General features: G+C 44.9%; 1 protein-coding gene across 4 annotated transcripts in view; it reads left to right on the forward strand.

Annotated features, from left to right (window-relative positions):
* Nucleotides 1-1,738: 1,738 nt before the first annotated feature.
* STAB1 (stabilin 1) overlaps nt 1,739-16,188 on the forward strand; it is a 53,381-nt gene continuing 38,931 nt past the window's right edge. For 2 of the 4 annotated variants that reach the window (XM_033071930.1, XM_033071933.2), the window contains exons 1-10: nt 1,739-1,798; nt 2,828-2,980; nt 8,330-8,466; nt 9,886-10,001; nt 11,072-11,157; nt 12,134-12,203; nt 12,964-13,059; nt 13,491-13,607; nt 14,341-14,537; nt 14,727-14,860. In XM_033071930.1, coding sequence (XP_032927821.1) covers nt 2,900-2,980; nt 8,330-8,466; nt 9,886-10,001; nt 11,072-11,157; nt 12,134-12,203; nt 12,964-13,059; nt 13,491-13,607; nt 14,341-14,537; nt 14,727-14,860 — 1,034 coding nt within the window. In that variant the 5' untranslated portion in view covers nt 1,739-1,798; nt 2,828-2,899. Of the gene's footprint in view, nt 1,799-2,685; nt 2,981-8,329; nt 8,467-9,885; nt 10,002-11,071; nt 11,158-12,133; nt 12,204-12,963; nt 13,060-13,490; nt 13,608-14,340; nt 14,538-14,726; nt 14,861-16,188 lie in introns of those variants that run through there. The other 2 variants (XM_033071932.1, XM_033071931.1) reach the window with 2 other exon arrangements.

A 16,188-nucleotide genomic window follows, 5' to 3' on the forward strand; every position in this document is an offset into this window, starting at 1 on the left:
AGGATGTAGCCACCATTTAATGGGACTGCTACCAACACCCTGCCTGACGGGTGTCAGGTTGTACTCTGACTCTGTCAGGGTTTGGGGTTTGTTTGTTTGTAGTACTGTATTTCTATTTTAATTTCCCTATTTATTCCTAATCCCCTTGATTTCAAAATTATAATAATTTGGAGGGAGGGGGTTTACATTCTCCATTTCAAAGAGAAGTTCCTGCCTTTCTCAGCAGACACCTGTCCTCCAACCTAAAACAGCAACTTTTTGTTCTTTGTCCATATATAAGCTGCACCTGATTACAAGCCGCACTTTGGGTTCGAACCAAAATTTTAGTGAAAATGGTGCGGCTTATAATTGTGAAATTACTGCAATTGATCCACTGCATTTTGCCTCTAAGGCATAAAGTTTTTATAGATGTCATCCATGAAAAAACACATTTATCTGCCTAGGAATCCATCTATCAGAAGAGAACAGAAACTCTGAGGGCAGTGGTAATTTGGGTTTGTTTAGCTCCTTTTTTGCTTCCTGTGCTGTTCTCTGCTGGTGTTGCCATCTTTGGTGACACTGCCAACTGGACTGCTGCTGAGAGCACCTTGGCTTCTGTGCACTGAGCACTATTAATGGCTCTTGCCCACCTATTTATTTAGAGGTGGTTGGTGTTTCACCTGCTTACTAATTTCCAGAATCATAGAGATCCAAAGTTGTTGCAGATTTTGATTCCAGATCCAGCAGTGGTGGTCAGCAAAGTTTCCATTCTCTCAGAGCGACTCATACTCAGTGGCTGAAACACACACTGCTCATGCTGCTTGGTCAGGAAAGCAGCATCTAATTACAGATGACCTTTTGATTTTTCAGTTTGTGCTCTGCTGCTGTACAATGGCACTAGTCACTGTTTGCATTTTTAGCCTGTGTATTGCTATTGTATTGCTAGCCTTTAATTGAGGTGAAGTCAGATAAGGAAGCTGGCTGTGAACCTTTTGATGTTGCTGTGAATCTGATTTATTAAATTCAGACAGGAATTTCACCAAGCATTTCTCTCCCTTCCTGGTTTCCCTGCAGTAGGTCAGACACAGTGATGATAAGCAGCAGTGAAAAGCCCTGGAATCAGTCTTTGTGTGTCTTCTCTTGCCCTGTACCATTTTCAGTGCTGGGCCATTTAGAAAACTGTCTGAAGACTCATTAAAGAAGCCAATGCATCTTCAAGTGCCCCAGGGTGAGCAATTTTCACCTTAAACCTTACCAGCTGTGTGTGGATGCTGACAACTTAATCCCTGTGTCACACAGCCACCTCTTGGAAAACCCATCAGCGTTCTTTTATCCTTGGCAGCGTGGGGCAGAGGAGCAGCCTCACCCTTGTGTTTCCATGGCCAGCTCAGGACCATGACTGCAGGCCAAGGAAACACTGCACAGCTTCCATTCTCTACAAGAGTGTCCCCACTGTCCATTTGTGACTTTCCCATCCCACCATGGCTTGAGCCATGATGCCTCTGCCTCATTTTGAAGACCTTCAGGGTACCAAATGGTTTCCAGAGCAGTGTGAACCCTCTGACCTTGACAGGGTGGCACCAGCTGGGCAGGGCTGAGTCCCAGTCCAGTCCCAGGGCTGCAGCTGTCCTGTGGCAGGACAAGGGGGCTGAGCTGTCGGGTTGAGCTGTGGGCTGGTGCTGCTCACATGGGTTGCAGTGGATGGTTGTGTGCCTTATCTGCTTCCTGTTAGTGCAGGATATATAGCAGGGCTGGCTGTTGATCATGCTGCCTTTCCCTGTAGGATGAAGGCAGAAGTAAGGCACAGCTAGCAGCACCAGTAAGTACAGCGGTTACAGCGAGCGTGTCTTCGGGGGGATGAAGGGGCAAAAAAGTATTAATGCTCTCATTATTTATGGAAACACAAGAATAGCTCCCTGTCCTGGTTTCATTTAGGCACCTTTATATACTATTAATGACTTGAAAATATGAAGGTGAGATTGCTTGGTGAGTTGTTGCTAACAGAAGCAGTCCTTAGACTGCTCAGGATAGTGGGCTCTCCTGGCAGTGCAGAGAGACAAAGGCCATGGAAAATCTCAATAGTCAATTCTTTGTAATGTTCACAAGGAGAATATAAATTGCAGGCTGTATCTCAGGTTATTGTGTATTTTATACAAGTCCTGTTTTGGGACTTTCCTGTTCTGAGTGCTGTGGAAGTGCTCCTTGGATTCATCAAGCTGTCAGCAGAGTGTTTGGAAAATTACAAATTTTGCCATAGCTGCCATAGCATCAGCTTTTCTTGCTGAGAAAGTCAACTATTAAAAAAAACCAAAGCCTGCCCAAAGTGCTTGCTTGATTGATTGATGCAACTTGCTCCATTCCTGCTCTGAAACTCTGACATTACTTTGTTCTTGCACACTTGGGATAGGCAGTGAATAGATAGATTCAGCTCTGTCTTCACTTTGAGGTGTTATGGAGATATTCACATCAGTGGCAAAAGGAAATTAACTTACCCTTCATGAATTTATGGTATTTAGGTTTGCCCATTGGATTTGCCTTCTGTTAAGCATACAGTTAACCTCTTTTCATTCCAATTAGTTGAAAACTAAGGATTTCCTTCCTTCTGTTTTGAACTGATATGTAAGAGGAAATCCGTAGATGTTCCTGTTTTGAGTAAACCTTTTACTGAGGAGTTCTGCTTGTGCATTTAAAAAAAGAATGGAAAGAAAAAGGTTATGTTGATTCAGAAATAATGCTAGAAGTAGCAGATCCATTTCTGAAGGCTTTGCAGCCAAAAAGCACAGTGCAAAAATGCTCTCTCCCTGTTTACTTTTAACCTCTGGTTTGTCTTGGATCTGATTCTTGGTAGGCGGTGTTATCTTACAGAAATTGCAGCCTCTCTCGCCACCCCTTTTGTGGAAAGGGTCCTGCCTGTAAAAGCATGAAAATGCATCCTCCTGGATTGCTGTTTTTCTTCTTAGCAGCATGCTTCACTCCCACAGCTGACTGCCAGGGTCAGAAGGTAAGTCTGCGGGTCTTTGTTTCACTGTTCATTGAACAATTCTTACTTGGATGGTAGCATGTCAGGAAATAGTCCTCTCCACATTTACATTTAGTTAGGTGCAGAATAAAATCTGTAAAAACTGTAGGGCTGTAGTGCATCTTCTCTGTAGTCCAAACTGAGGAACTAAATATGAAGGGAGCTGCTTGAGTTTTAAATCAGATTAAATTTGTGCTTAGGTTCAGCATTGAACTTGAAAAAAGAAATATTAGATGGAAACACTCAGCATCTTTGTCTTCTGCTAGTTTCTGTATGTGGGATGGGAAGTTTGTATCCATCAGGACAGATCCATCAGTTCCCCAGGAGAATTTTACTTTAAAAAAGTTTTTACAGTCTCATCAATTTGTCCTTTTGCAACAGTTTGTTTCAAGTATACTTCCCAACATCTCCTCAGTAAGGACTCTTGAATACTTTCCATTTTGCTTCAATTTGTTGATTTTCTTTTGATTCCTTCATCTCTGTTCTTGTGTTTAGCAGCAGCATTTAGGAGAATGTGTGATACCTCTGTTCTCTAGATCCATGGTGAGGCAGCCCAGTTCCTGTGGGCTGGAATTCACACTAATTCACATTATATTGTCATCTGCCATCCCCTTCCTCCTTGCTCTTGGAGGAATGAACTGGCCTGATCAGCCTGGAGTTGTGGGGGGCATTGGACATTCCCTGGGGGAGGGAAACAGCCTGTGGAGGGTTGTGTTGTCTTGTCTTGAATGACACAGCAGAGCCTGGTGGGGAGGGGACACACCTGTGAGTATTAAGGACTTGATTTACAAAAAGCCAGAGGACAGGGAAGATGTTTCAGTGTCAGACCTCTGGGTGGAAGCTTCTGTATAAACTCTTTCATAAAAGAGCCATAAAATGAATATTAGAAAGGCTTCTGGATCATTGCAGTGACTTGAGCACAAGCATGAAGTGTCTCTAGGGGTGGATTCACCTGTCTGGAGATGTGGGCTCCAGGAGGATGGGTTTCAGATTGTGTTCAGAGACATGGGCTCCTGTCTTCAGCTGCTGTCAGGGGAAATGTAGGTCTCTGCTTGGAGACTCTTGTGGGCTCTGCAATCACTGAGGAGTCTGGCTTGGCATGAAACATTACCAGGTAGTGAGTGCCCACTTACAGATGAGTTAAATGTTTTGAATCATCTCTAGAGCAGTTTATTTAATCCAGGAATAACTCCCTTTTAGAGATTTTTTCATCAAAAATTCCCTCTTTATGGAGAAAGAGAAGACACATTTGAAAGGTTGTAATGGGAGATAAGGAAAAATAAGGATCTAATGAAGCCTTCTCTGGCAGTTTAGAAAACCCATTGGATCTGATTGGAATAAAAATGCTGTGATTCCACAGGAGGCTTTTCTTGGCTCACAGGGGCCATTGAGAGAGGAGAGATTATGTGCTGCCTGTTTTTCAGTGATGTTACCTCAGGACTCAGCTTTAATGATTCAAACATGACAGCTTTTTTAGTCTGATTTGGCTTTTTATACCTCTTGCTGTGGGCTGGGGAAGATGCAGCAGGTATAGGAGCCATGGAAATTTTTCTGCTGGGAGGAAGCCAGTCCCAGGCTGTGCTGGAGAATGGAGACAGGTGGGAAATGAGGAGAGTGGCCTCAGCATTCCCATGTTTCCAGTGCTCTGCAGCTGAGATGCTGGGAAACACACAGGGCAACATCTCATGTTATGGGATCTCTGAGCTTCATTGTTTGTCCTCATGCTACAAAGGGTCCTCCTCAAACAAGTGTGAAGAGTTTGTGTGCCCAGGAGCTGCTGCTCTCTGCTCATTACTGAGAGTGGTGCTGAGAGCTGCCTGGGGAGGGACAGGTCTATAATGACACAAGCACGTGTCTACAGCTCTGCTTTGTAAAGGACAAACTGGAAACTCGGTGATTCATTAGATAATGGCTACTTCCAGAACTGGCTCCCAGGATTGTTGGAGCTGAACACTGACGTCCAAACATGATTTTCTTTCTTCCTTGAGATTTTTGCCATGCAGAAGTATTTGTGTTATGGTTTGGGAGGAAAAGATAAAGAGTGAGAATGAGGGGAATGAAACCAGCCCTTACGAAATACTTCCCAGCTTGTTCTCTTGAGGCAGAGTACGAGAAATGAGCACTTGAGAAGTGAGGGACATCTGTTGAGAGAGGAGGGAAGGAAACACTGCAGCATCCAGAAGCTGTGATGTCTCTCAGCTGAGTGCAGAGCAGTGGTTGCTCTTGCACAAGCATTTGAGTGCAGGGAGAGAACACAGCATAGCCTGGAAGTCAGAGGCACCCTGGCTCTTCTTTGGGCTACAGCTGGATGTCTTCTGCTTTAAAAACTTCTTTTCATTTTGGAGATATTTGAGAGCATCACTCCTCCTTTTCTGTTGCTTTGCACACCAACTGTGACCCAGTCCAGGCTGACAGCATCACCTGATCAGAGCAGTGACTGTCACCAGGCAGCACTGCTGCACCACAGGGACAGACACCCCCTCTTGCTGCTGCCTTTCCAGGGGCTCTGCACTTAGAAACAGCAGTCAGAGATCAGCCCAGGGGAGCAGTGCATCACTGTTTTCCATGAGGCTGTGCCTCAGGAGCCACTTCTGACTCAAACTTCTGTCCTTCATCCTCTCCAGAATTTGAGAATTCTCCAAAATCCATACTATTGCATTTATGTCCCTTGATTCCATCTTCTGCTTTCCTAAGAAGCAAAGCTCTCCAGAAAATGACTGCTTCATCAGTTCTGTCACTCAAATTAGAAGGGAAATACTTTTTTTTTTAATACTTTTCCACTCAACTCTTTTCTTCCTCTTTCCTCCTGCCTGTTGCTGCTGACACAAGCATATTTCCTTATAAAAAGGGGAAGGTCTTACTGGAAAGCTGCCTAAAGCTTATCCAGTGTCCCAGTAGGGTAGGGGGGATTCCACAATAACTGTCTTGTCTCGGAGGTCTGCAAGTAATTAAACATGCCAACAGGGAGGATGGCAGATATCCACCTCTCCCACACTTCATTTCTGCCACATTGATGGAGGAAGGAGAAGGGAAATAGAATAATGTATGAATAATGGTGTCTTCCTCCACCACCATGACAGAGGACACATCTAATGGCCCAACTGTGTCTGATGCCTGAAAGTACAGATGAAATAGAAGGTTGGAGAATTTTAATTTAGTGTGCTCTACTGTTTATTGGTCTTCTTGATAGAGATAGGGTGGCCCAGATACCTGGTAAAGGTTTGTGGCACAATTCTAACTCATAGGAAGGAGTCCACATCCCTATTTCTTGCTCAGGCACCTTCCCATTCCTTTTGTCTCAGGAAAGGCTAACACTGGGATTTGGTGGAACTAAGAAGACAGGAGCTGTGCTGTTCTGTGGGTCCCATGCTTCAAATGGCCCCTTTCAAAAGCCCAACTTTAATCTGGACTCCTAATTTAAGATCTGATCAGATAGCTGGATGGACTTCTTCCCTACCCCACCAATGGCACTGCAGATCTTTAGAGGCAGAGTACTCTACTCTGGAGGCAGCTCCTTGTTTATTCATCCATGTTTGTCTTCTCTGTTTTGCTCCATGAAAAATGGGGAATCTCCTCTGCTGCTCTGTGTGGGTGGAAGCATAAGGAACAGCAGAGCTGATCTCTGTTCTGCTGGCTAATATCAGTAAAGCTGGTGCTCACAGGAGAGATGGATTTGTGGATCTCAGATTGGTTTTGAGCTCTTTATAGTGCAAGGGAGACCTTGACATGAGGTTCCTCAGGGATTCTGCTGCCAAGGGAACTGGAAGTTGCTGTATGGTGGGGAGGCCTCAGAAGCACAGCTTGAAGTTAATATCCATGGGAAGGGCAACCAAAGACACAGAAATAATTTCCTTCACTGGGCAGCATTCTTGCATGGATGGCTGCAGAAGGTAGATCCATAAACATGAGAAAGAGCTCAACAACTCCAGTCAGAGGGAAGGAGTTGGGAAACATTCCAGGGACATGTCCCTGTAGACTTGAGGGTTATCTTTCAGGAGGTTTTCCTGACAGGGTCTGCTGCCTATGATCTGGGAGGGCCTTCCTGAGCTCCTGATAACTGATGGGAAGCCACAGGCTTCCTCCCTTGCCTTGAGGCTAATGTATATATTTGGACTTAAGTTCAGAGGAAGCAAAGCTGAGACTGCTGATGGGAATCCAAAACAAGGACTTCTGGGGACAGGAGAGCTGCTGCATTAGCAGCATTGTTCAGGATTGGCTTAAAAATTCCAGATCAAGGCCTCCTCCCAAAATTTGATATCATGTTTTTATTTTTAGAAAATACAGTGCCTGTAGAGGCACAGTTGAGATGAGCTCTGTGGATTTTTTCTAGTCAATGACCTGGGCATACACGGCTCATGTCTACCAGCTTTTCTCTGAAATCAGCAGTGGCAAATTTTTCAAAATTACCAATGAGGTTTCCATGCAGTTGCTTGTTTCCAGAAGTTTAGAAATTCAAGGAAACACTTTTGGAGCAGAGTCACAAGTTTTAATGACACGTGATGGTGATCATTCACTCTGAGTCTGTACTTTGTCATCTGTGAAGCATGATTGTTCAGGGCTGCAGGAAAGCCCTGTGAGGAAAACCAAACCCCCAAAGTCATTCTGGTTGGGTGGAAGGACTTAGCTGATTTATTCACCAGCCATGTGATACATCCAAGTGTCCTACCTGGTCTTCATCCAATGTTTATGGAGTCCTTCTCACCTGGGGTCAAAGCATCGACGTGCTCAGAGACGTGCAGAGCACCTTTCCTTTCCTTTCCATCCACCCCCTGTGCCTCCTCACAGACAATTGCCATGAGAAATATTTCTGTGAGCAGCCCCTGGCTTTGGGAAATAGACTGAGCTAACACAGTCAGCTCTGCAGACCTGTGGAACAGCAATGAACTGGATTTTATCAGTGGCATGGAAAAGATAAATGCTGTGTTGTCTTTTAATTCAGTGTCTTCTGGCAAGGGTTATTAATTTAGGGCTTGTCCTCACATACCACTACTGCATGTTTGTAAAAGATCAGCTGAAATTAGCAGTGCAGAGTTGGGATTATTTTAGAAATGGTTAGAATTTTTGCTGTGGGTGGTAGGGGAAGGATAAGATAGCTGTGATCTGCCCTGCTGTTTCTAGCTGAGATCCAGGTGGATCCAAGCATGCAGCACCACGGCAGCAGTTTAGTCCATAGGGGTGTGTGGTACCTCCCAGCAGCTCACTAGCCACTGCCCTCCCAGTGATATCTAATGAATGCTGCAACTTGATAAAGATACTACAAGATTGGCAAGATAAGTGCCTAGGATAGCAATTTAATCTGGACCTATTTCCGTTCTGTTTTTCCTTTTAAAGTTAAAATCCATGCGATGCAATGTCAAGACGAAGTTCACCTTGAACACGGCGTGTACTTCTTGTGCTGCAGTGCCTAAAATGTTGTGTCCAAGAGGCTGGTTGAAGACCACCCAAAGATCAGGGGTGAGGGACTGCAGGTAAGGCCTATTTCCTAACTGTGTTGTGCTTTTGCTGCAGCCCCTCTGTGCAGGGAGTTTGTGTGTCTCCAGGAGAACACACACGTGGTTTTGAGCTGTAAAGGTCCGTGGAGTTTTGTTTTCAAATGGGTTTATGGCCTCTATTATTGTTGGTTTTGTCTCCTTGCAAATCCCACAGACTTTCTGCTGGGAAGGTTCTCTACACACAGAACAAATTAAATGAGAACAACCTCTTAACTTGCCCTAAACAACCTGAGTTTGCTAATCCTGCTGTAGCAATTTAACAGAGGTCTGTCTAGCACAGAAACCTGTTTCAGACACAGAATTCCTTAGTGGCTTATTAGGAAAATAATATAATGATAGTTCTCCTTGTATATCCTTCCAGCTTCCAGCAATAATCCTCTGAACTTTTAACCTTCCTAGTTCAATTTATGACAATTGCTTGTTCATGTGTTCCTTGCTCATACTCTGTTGAGCTTGGCTGGTCGGAAAAGGATGAAGGAAAACTGAATTTACTTAGGAGGCTTTTGTAGAATCAAACACTATAGATTATTGTTTGTGTATGTATTCAGAAGTGAATGTTAACTGTTAATATATAGCTCCATTGTCTGCTCTTTCTCTGATTCCCTCAAAATACTTTAAAAATAGCCGTGGCAGTTTTGCAGTTTATAGCAGTTTTTGCACACATACAGGAGTCAGATGCATGCCAAAGCAGCAATGCTATTGAGACTATTTCCAAATTCTTTTGGGAAGGATGTGGTACCAAAAATAAAATGAAGTGTAAGAATAATGTGAGTCTATGCAGCTTTTCTGAGTGTTATCTACTCTTGTGGTGGTTGTTGGACAGACCCAAGAATAGTTCTGTACTGTGTACGTGCAGAACAAGAGGCACTCCCACCCAGAACTCACTCAGTGTGTGGAGGGGAGGGATGATGGGTTGAAAAGAAGATGCTTCTTTGCAGGATTTATGGCATTTGTCCAAGATTTAATAGAGAATGTGTGAATAATATGGCTGTTAAATCCAAATTTACAGCATTTTGATCTGGAATCTTTAGTAAAAGACAGAAAGGGATGAGTCTTGAAAGGAGATTTTGTTCTTTCAAACTTGTTTTAGATGTGAAGTTGAATGTTGAATCACCCTGGGAATCCTAACTTTGTTTCTGTGCTGTTTATCCCTGATGCAAGATCCTATTCCATGCCCAGTTCCTGCCAGGTTTCTTCTAACCAGGCTTTGAGCTCAAATCAATGAGCCTCTTTAGAGAAGACATACCTGGAGTGAAACCTTTGTGTGTGTGTGTGGAACAGGGGATGAGGGCCCTTCCTTCCCTTCAGAGCTCAGGGTGTGATTGCCTGGAAACCCTCCAGCAGGCCTCTGCTGGGTTTGTGGTATAATCATAATCTTGGATTATTCTTTTTAAGATACTCTGTCAAGTTAGGAGAAAATAGCCTTTCCCTGCCAGGGTGCCATCACGTGTGTAAGAAGGAAATTGAGGAGAGAAAGTGCTGTCCAGGATTCTGGGGTACAGAGTGCTATGGTAAGTTTTGGGATTTCTTACGACAACCTCCAGCTGTTGAACAGGACAAACCAATTTTAATAAGAGTCATTAGTTATCTAGTGAGGTGATTAATTTTCATTATTCCTTGAACACTCACAAGGTCTCCAGTATCTGCCTGGGAGCATATCTGTCTGTTCAGCACATAATCTCTTTGTTCCAGATGAGTTGAATCCCCTTACATTTAACACATAACATAACCTCCTGTGGTGGAACTTCCTTTTGTCTCTTCTATAAAAATAAACTTTTGGAAAGGGATGTTTTTGTTCCTCTTTACAAAAGTTTCCAAAGGAAGAGGAAGATCTTTCTGATATCCCTCTTGTCTGCAGCGCGTGTGCCACGTGTGCTGCTCTGTAGTCTGGAGTTAGTCAGCTGGTCAGCCACAGAAAACACTCTGCAATTCCAGCCTAAGGTGAAAATAACCATCCCAAAACTCCCACTCAGACTTATGCCAAGAAATGAGAATTTGTTTTGTCTTGTCTCAAAAGTCAAACACAAGTCCTACTAAGCTGAACATTTCTCACACGTTTGACTGATGGAATATGGAGAGATCCCCTCCAGTTCTGCAGAAAATGGGAGACTGAGGGCTTGAGCCTGTTCTCATAGTGGCTTTGAATAAGCAACTGGTTTTGTCAGAGAAAGCACAGATTTCAGAATTATCAGAAATAGTCCTCAGAATTTGGAAGTATCCCACTCCAAAGATGTGGGAACCGTGTTTTTCTGGGACACTTATAACTCTTCATGAAGTCAATGGGAGCTGAAAACTCTGAGTGTCTTTGCAAAGCAGGCAAAGCTCCAGAGCTGCCCTCACCTCTCAGTGCTGCTGGCAGCAGTGGCCCAACATCAAAAAGTGTTTCAGTGCCTTGGTTGAAATTTAGTTATGGCTTGTTGGGACTTTTCCTTAGAGCTTTCACCTCTGGGCCAGTGTTAGACGTGCTGGATAGTGTGGTGGTGAAGAGCCCTTTGTTTTGTACAGCTCGAATACCTGGGGCAGGAAAAGATGGAAAGGTGCTGGTTGTTCAGTTTAATCTGTCCTGTCTCTTACCTGCTAGAGTGTCCAGGTGGCTCTGAAAATCCCTGCAGTGGCCATGGGACATGCCTGGATGGCATACAGCAGAACGGGACCTGCATCTGCAAGGTCAGTGCATGATTTACTGCGGGGTGCTGTGCTTTGTCAGAGGGAGCTGTTTGTGTGGTGTCTGTGCAAGTGCTCTGGGTGGAGGCACCTTCTGCCTGCAAGGCCATCTGCAGCTCCTCTCAACCCAGCATCAGTGTCTGTGCTTTTCTGAGCATTGGTGCTGTCAGCGTGAGCACTAAAGCACTCTTGGTGTGGAATTGGGCAGAATCTCAAGGGTGAAGTAAAAGAAGAATTTCATTAATTTAACCCCTGATCAGTTGAAATGATTGTGTCTGTCTGTGGCTGCAAGAAGCCCTGAGTCACTTGGCTATTAATGAGCGGTACCCAGGCAGGCAGAGGCTCCCTCTCTCACAAAAAGCAGGAGAGATGAGAAAGAGAATTTAGGGCAGACTTAGTACAACCAAAGAATAAACAACTCCTGCACATTTGAATTGAATAGAGAGGTGTTTCTAAAATGTATAGGGAAATGAATCAGTCAGACTTGAAACTTGCCCTGATGAACTGTCTATTTTTACAGTATCCTTAATTAACAGCTCAAATCCTACCTCTTGGACTTTGAGAAAAGCTGATTTTGGATTTAACTCAAAGACATCTTATAGCAACTAAAATTTATGCTGAAGGTCCCTGAGCCCTGCAAAATCAATGTAAAAAATCCCACTGTCATAAATGAATTTTTCAGAGAGATATCAGGAGCCAGCTGGAGCATTCCTGTCTGTCTCTAACTAGGACATTATTTCCTCAGTGCCCACTACAGTTTCCTGGCATTTGCATGCCCTCTGTGTCAGCTTACACTGGGATCTCCTTTGCCACAGGGGCTGCTTAGTACTGGAGCACAGAAGAGATCAGATTTCTTCACTGTGTTGCTTCAGATGTCACAGAAAATCAAAAATGGGGAGAGACTTTAAACTATAATGATGTGTGAAACAACTGGCTGATACAGGAAAATAATATCTGGCACATTTTGGGGCCCCTCTAGGAGCAATACAGTGGTTATGGCTGCCAGAACTGCAGGGATGAGAATCATTTTGGCCCAGACTGCCAGTCAGGTAAGAACAAGTGAAACCCCCCAAAAATAACAGAAAACAAGGGAGGAGAAGGAAGGGGTTGAGTGAGGAAAGTGCTGGAGAGGGGGAAGGTGGCAGAGAGTTGGCAGTGTTCAATAGCAGATGTCTGGGCATTTTGTCTTTGTGCCCTTCTGCACTGTCCTGTTAAATAAATGATTCCCAGTCTCTCACTCAAGCAGTCCATTTTCCCTGTTGTAAATCTCTCTCCCTTCATATCAGGGCTACCCCACTTTCCTCTCCCCTTCTAGCCAGGGCACTACCTACATCCCTGAAACAACCCACACTCACTGCCCAGCTGTTTCTCAGACTCCTATAAAAGCTCCACTTGTCTCCCAGCTTCTTCCTTGCTGCCTTCCATAAAGAAATGATTCCACACTGTGCTGCCTCTCATGTGTGACATTTTGGGAAATGGGTTACAGGCAGTGGAGCCTGGCTGTTACAGGAGCCCCCTTTGTCTAGCTCCTGCTTCCTTGTGTCCACACAGGTGAGAAAGGTGGTTAAAACACACACCTGAGAAGCTGGTCTAGGTCTGGCATTCAGGGCTGCTCTTAACTTGTCTTCTTGAGCCCAGGACATGCAATTCACCCTCTCAGAGCTCTGATGGGCATGGCCAGAGTTTAGAAGGATTATTGGTGGGAAATGAGGATGCCAAGTCCCAGAGCAGCTGGCTGGTGTGCTCCTGGAGCCCTGTACATTGCCTGGCAGCTGAAGGGCTGAAGCTTTGTGTGGACTTGCCTTGCAGAGTGTGACTGTGTGCACGGGGAATGCAGCAGTGGCATCGCTGGCAATGGGAGCTGCACGTGCTATGGAGGCTACACAGGCCCCAGGTGTGACCAAGGTAAACGCTCTGGGAGCTGCAGAGGGGCTGGGACAGCAGACATGATACGAGCTTGGGTGTCCCCAAAGGGGCAGGGAGGCACTGAATAGGTGGGAATGTAGAGGAAAGATGATTTGAGCATTGGAGATTGAGATAGAGGGAAGAGCTGGGGGCTGCTCCCCTCTTTGTGACAGGGGTTAAGATGTACCATCTCTGTATGCCTCTGTTCTTTCTCTGGACACCAGCAAGACCCCTCCTCTCAGCCTTCAGGGACCTGAATACCTAGGAACTCAGATTTGCCTGCACTGCTCATATCCTCTGGGTTTTGTGCCGGTTTGGAGTCCTTGGAAACCGCATTTGGCTTTATTTCCAGATATTCTGTAAGGCGAATTCTATCTTTTACCAGTGCCCTACATGCTCAAAGGGAAACTGTCTTTGCTGTGTGGTTGCAGAGCTGCCCCTTTGCAGAGGTGTGACCTGTGAGGCCAACAGCCAGTGTGTGGTGAGGGATGGAGCAGCCCTGTGTGACTGCAAGCCGGGCTACACAAAACAGGGCAGCACTTGCCAAGGTGAGAAACTTCTCTGGGACCCTAAATGGTCCTGTTTGGAAAAAATCCTATCACACTGGTATCTGCAGAGGAGTCTGATTACTGTGAGCACGATGCCTACCTCACTGCAGAGGTTTAAAACCCATTTTTCAGGAATACCCATAAGATTAAGGGCTGAGATTTTGGCTCTCCCCCCACTTGGTCATAAAAGCAAGAAGGGAATTGGAGTTGCAGGTTCCATCCAGCACTCACTTATAATTATATACTAAATAGTGACAGCAGGCTGTTGGTGAGTCTGAACCAGTTTAAACACTGTGTGGAGTCCAAGGAGCTCTTCACTGATTTCACATGTAAGTTTGTGAATTGGTTTCCTTAACAGAAAGCTGATAGGATGCATGTGATCACCCAGCTATGGATAGCTGTTTTCACTGGCTCTTTACAAGTTTTGCTGACCAAACTGCAGCTCCATGTATCCTCAGATGTGATGTAAATTCAGAATCAATCCAAGCATCCTCTGTCACTCACACTTCTGTTACTGAAATAACATGGCAAATGTGTCATCCAAATTCCTCAGAATGAAAAGCCCAAATGTCTGCTGTGTGGAATGAATTCATTTCCCTGTGAAATTCTGGAAGTTTAACAGTACAAATTCCTTATGTTCCATTCTTTCCATGCCTTGCAGTGCTGTGTGCATTAAGTGCTGTTTTGAAAACAGAATATTGGTTCTGCTCACCTCTAATCTCTTTAATTGCAGCTCAGGATCCTTGTACTCCCTCTCCATGCTCCCCCTTTGCTGAATGTAAAGTTCTTGGGTCTCGTTCATATGAATGTACCTGCAAAGAAGGATATCAAGGAGATGGGAAGATCTGCCAGCCCATCAACCCTTGTGTTGACAGCAATGGAGGCTGCCCAGAAAACTCTACAGTTTGTGTTTACAGACGTCCAGGAGAGGTAGGGTCTGAAAAATGGCCAGGGGAGAAGTTCTTCACCTGAACTGGTGAATGTGTGGTCACATCTGCTCTCCTCACCTCAGATTTGGCAAAGGAAAACCAGACAGCTCTTTTGTAGGATAACTAACAGGGTGAAAGATGGGGAATGCATCTCTATGGTCGCTGTGTTTGCATCTCTATTGTCCCTTAGGCAAGCTGTGTTTGCAAGCCTGGGACGAGTAGGAGAGCTCCCTCCTCCGAGTGTTTGGCGTTTCCCAGCGACTGTCGGCAGTACCTGTGCGACGTGACTGCCACCTGTGAAATCAACTCCCAGGGCACCCCTAGGTAAGCCACTCTGAAAACTGCACAGAGAGCAGCTTATTCTGCAGCTGGGATGGAAACTTGGTGTGGATGAGCTGAATTTCAAAGAAACTGAGGGGGATCTCAGGAAAGAACCTGTTTGTAATAAACCTATTGAAAGAAGAGTTTTACATCAGTCATTCTGAATCACTGCACTTGGGTCACAAAATACTTCAAAGCTGGGGTGGCACAGTCATTGTGGTGTGAGCTGGAAATGTAGCTCCCCAGGCTAGTGATGGTAGAAGTTAATAATCAATAGTCGAAAGGGAGATGTGTGGCTTTTTTCCTCACATTTGCTTACATTTGCTTCTGAGGAATAAGACTTTGTCTCTTCTCCCAGTCAGGTCTGTAAGCAATAAATAAATTAGAGTTGCAGAGTGACAGAGAAGGGGGAAGTTGAGTGAAGAAACACCAGACCTCACATAGTCCTTTGGAGCAAAACCCCTACAAGTTTGTACTCCTTAGATGAGAAATATGGCTGGATAGAGGATCATTTTTGCATAATGGCCTCTCAAACACCAGAGAAAGCTTCACCAAGAATTTCATGTATTTGCAAGAAAAGGTAAAGCTTCTCTGAGACTGAAGAGGGAAAGAGCAACCCCATTCCCCTGACCCTTCCTTCTCCAGTGCTGCTAGAGCTATTAGCATCCACTTGCTCGTTGTGTGCTCCAGGACTGAAACACAGAGGGTTCTCTTTCTGAAGATTGGCCAGCACAGTGCAGGACACAGTGTTCAGCACAGTCCCTGCCTCACAGATCTGTTCCCCAGCAGCTGGCACTGAGCCCTCCGAGGCTGGAGTGATGTCAAATCCCTCCCTGTGCCGCATGTCTTTGCATGGCTGAAACAGAAAGAGCAGAGCTGACACTTGGACAAAGCCCAAACGGGAAAAAACATCTTTGGTAGCCTCTGAGTGATGACTGCAAATCCGTGTGAACCAGGACAGAGATTTTCACATATAGATAAGCTTTTCTGGAAAAGTCATTAACCTGCCTGTGCCTCTCAGTGGGTCCCAGATGAACTGTGGCTACCTGGTGTGCTTGGGCTGGCTCCTCACTGAAGCCAAGGGCTCACACAGGAGCTGTTTGATAGATTGCCACTTAGCCTGTGGGTTTATGCATTCCCTCAGATTTTCAGATGCTGAAATTACAACTGACTAAATGTCTAATTAGAAAGGTTTCAATAATTATATTGTGTCAATCTGTACCCTGAACTCTAGAGCAGACCATCCTTATGTTGTTTGTATCTGGGAAAGCATCTTCATTCTCTTTGGGTAGATACAAATTGTCTTTCATGGCAGAAATGTGCATCTCTTT

Source organism: Catharus ustulatus, chromosome 13 (genome assembly GCF_009819885.2).
Source record: "Catharus ustulatus isolate bCatUst1 chromosome 13, bCatUst1.pri.v2, whole genome shotgun sequence".
NCBI lineage: Eukaryota > Metazoa > Chordata > Aves > Passeriformes > Turdidae > Catharus > Catharus ustulatus.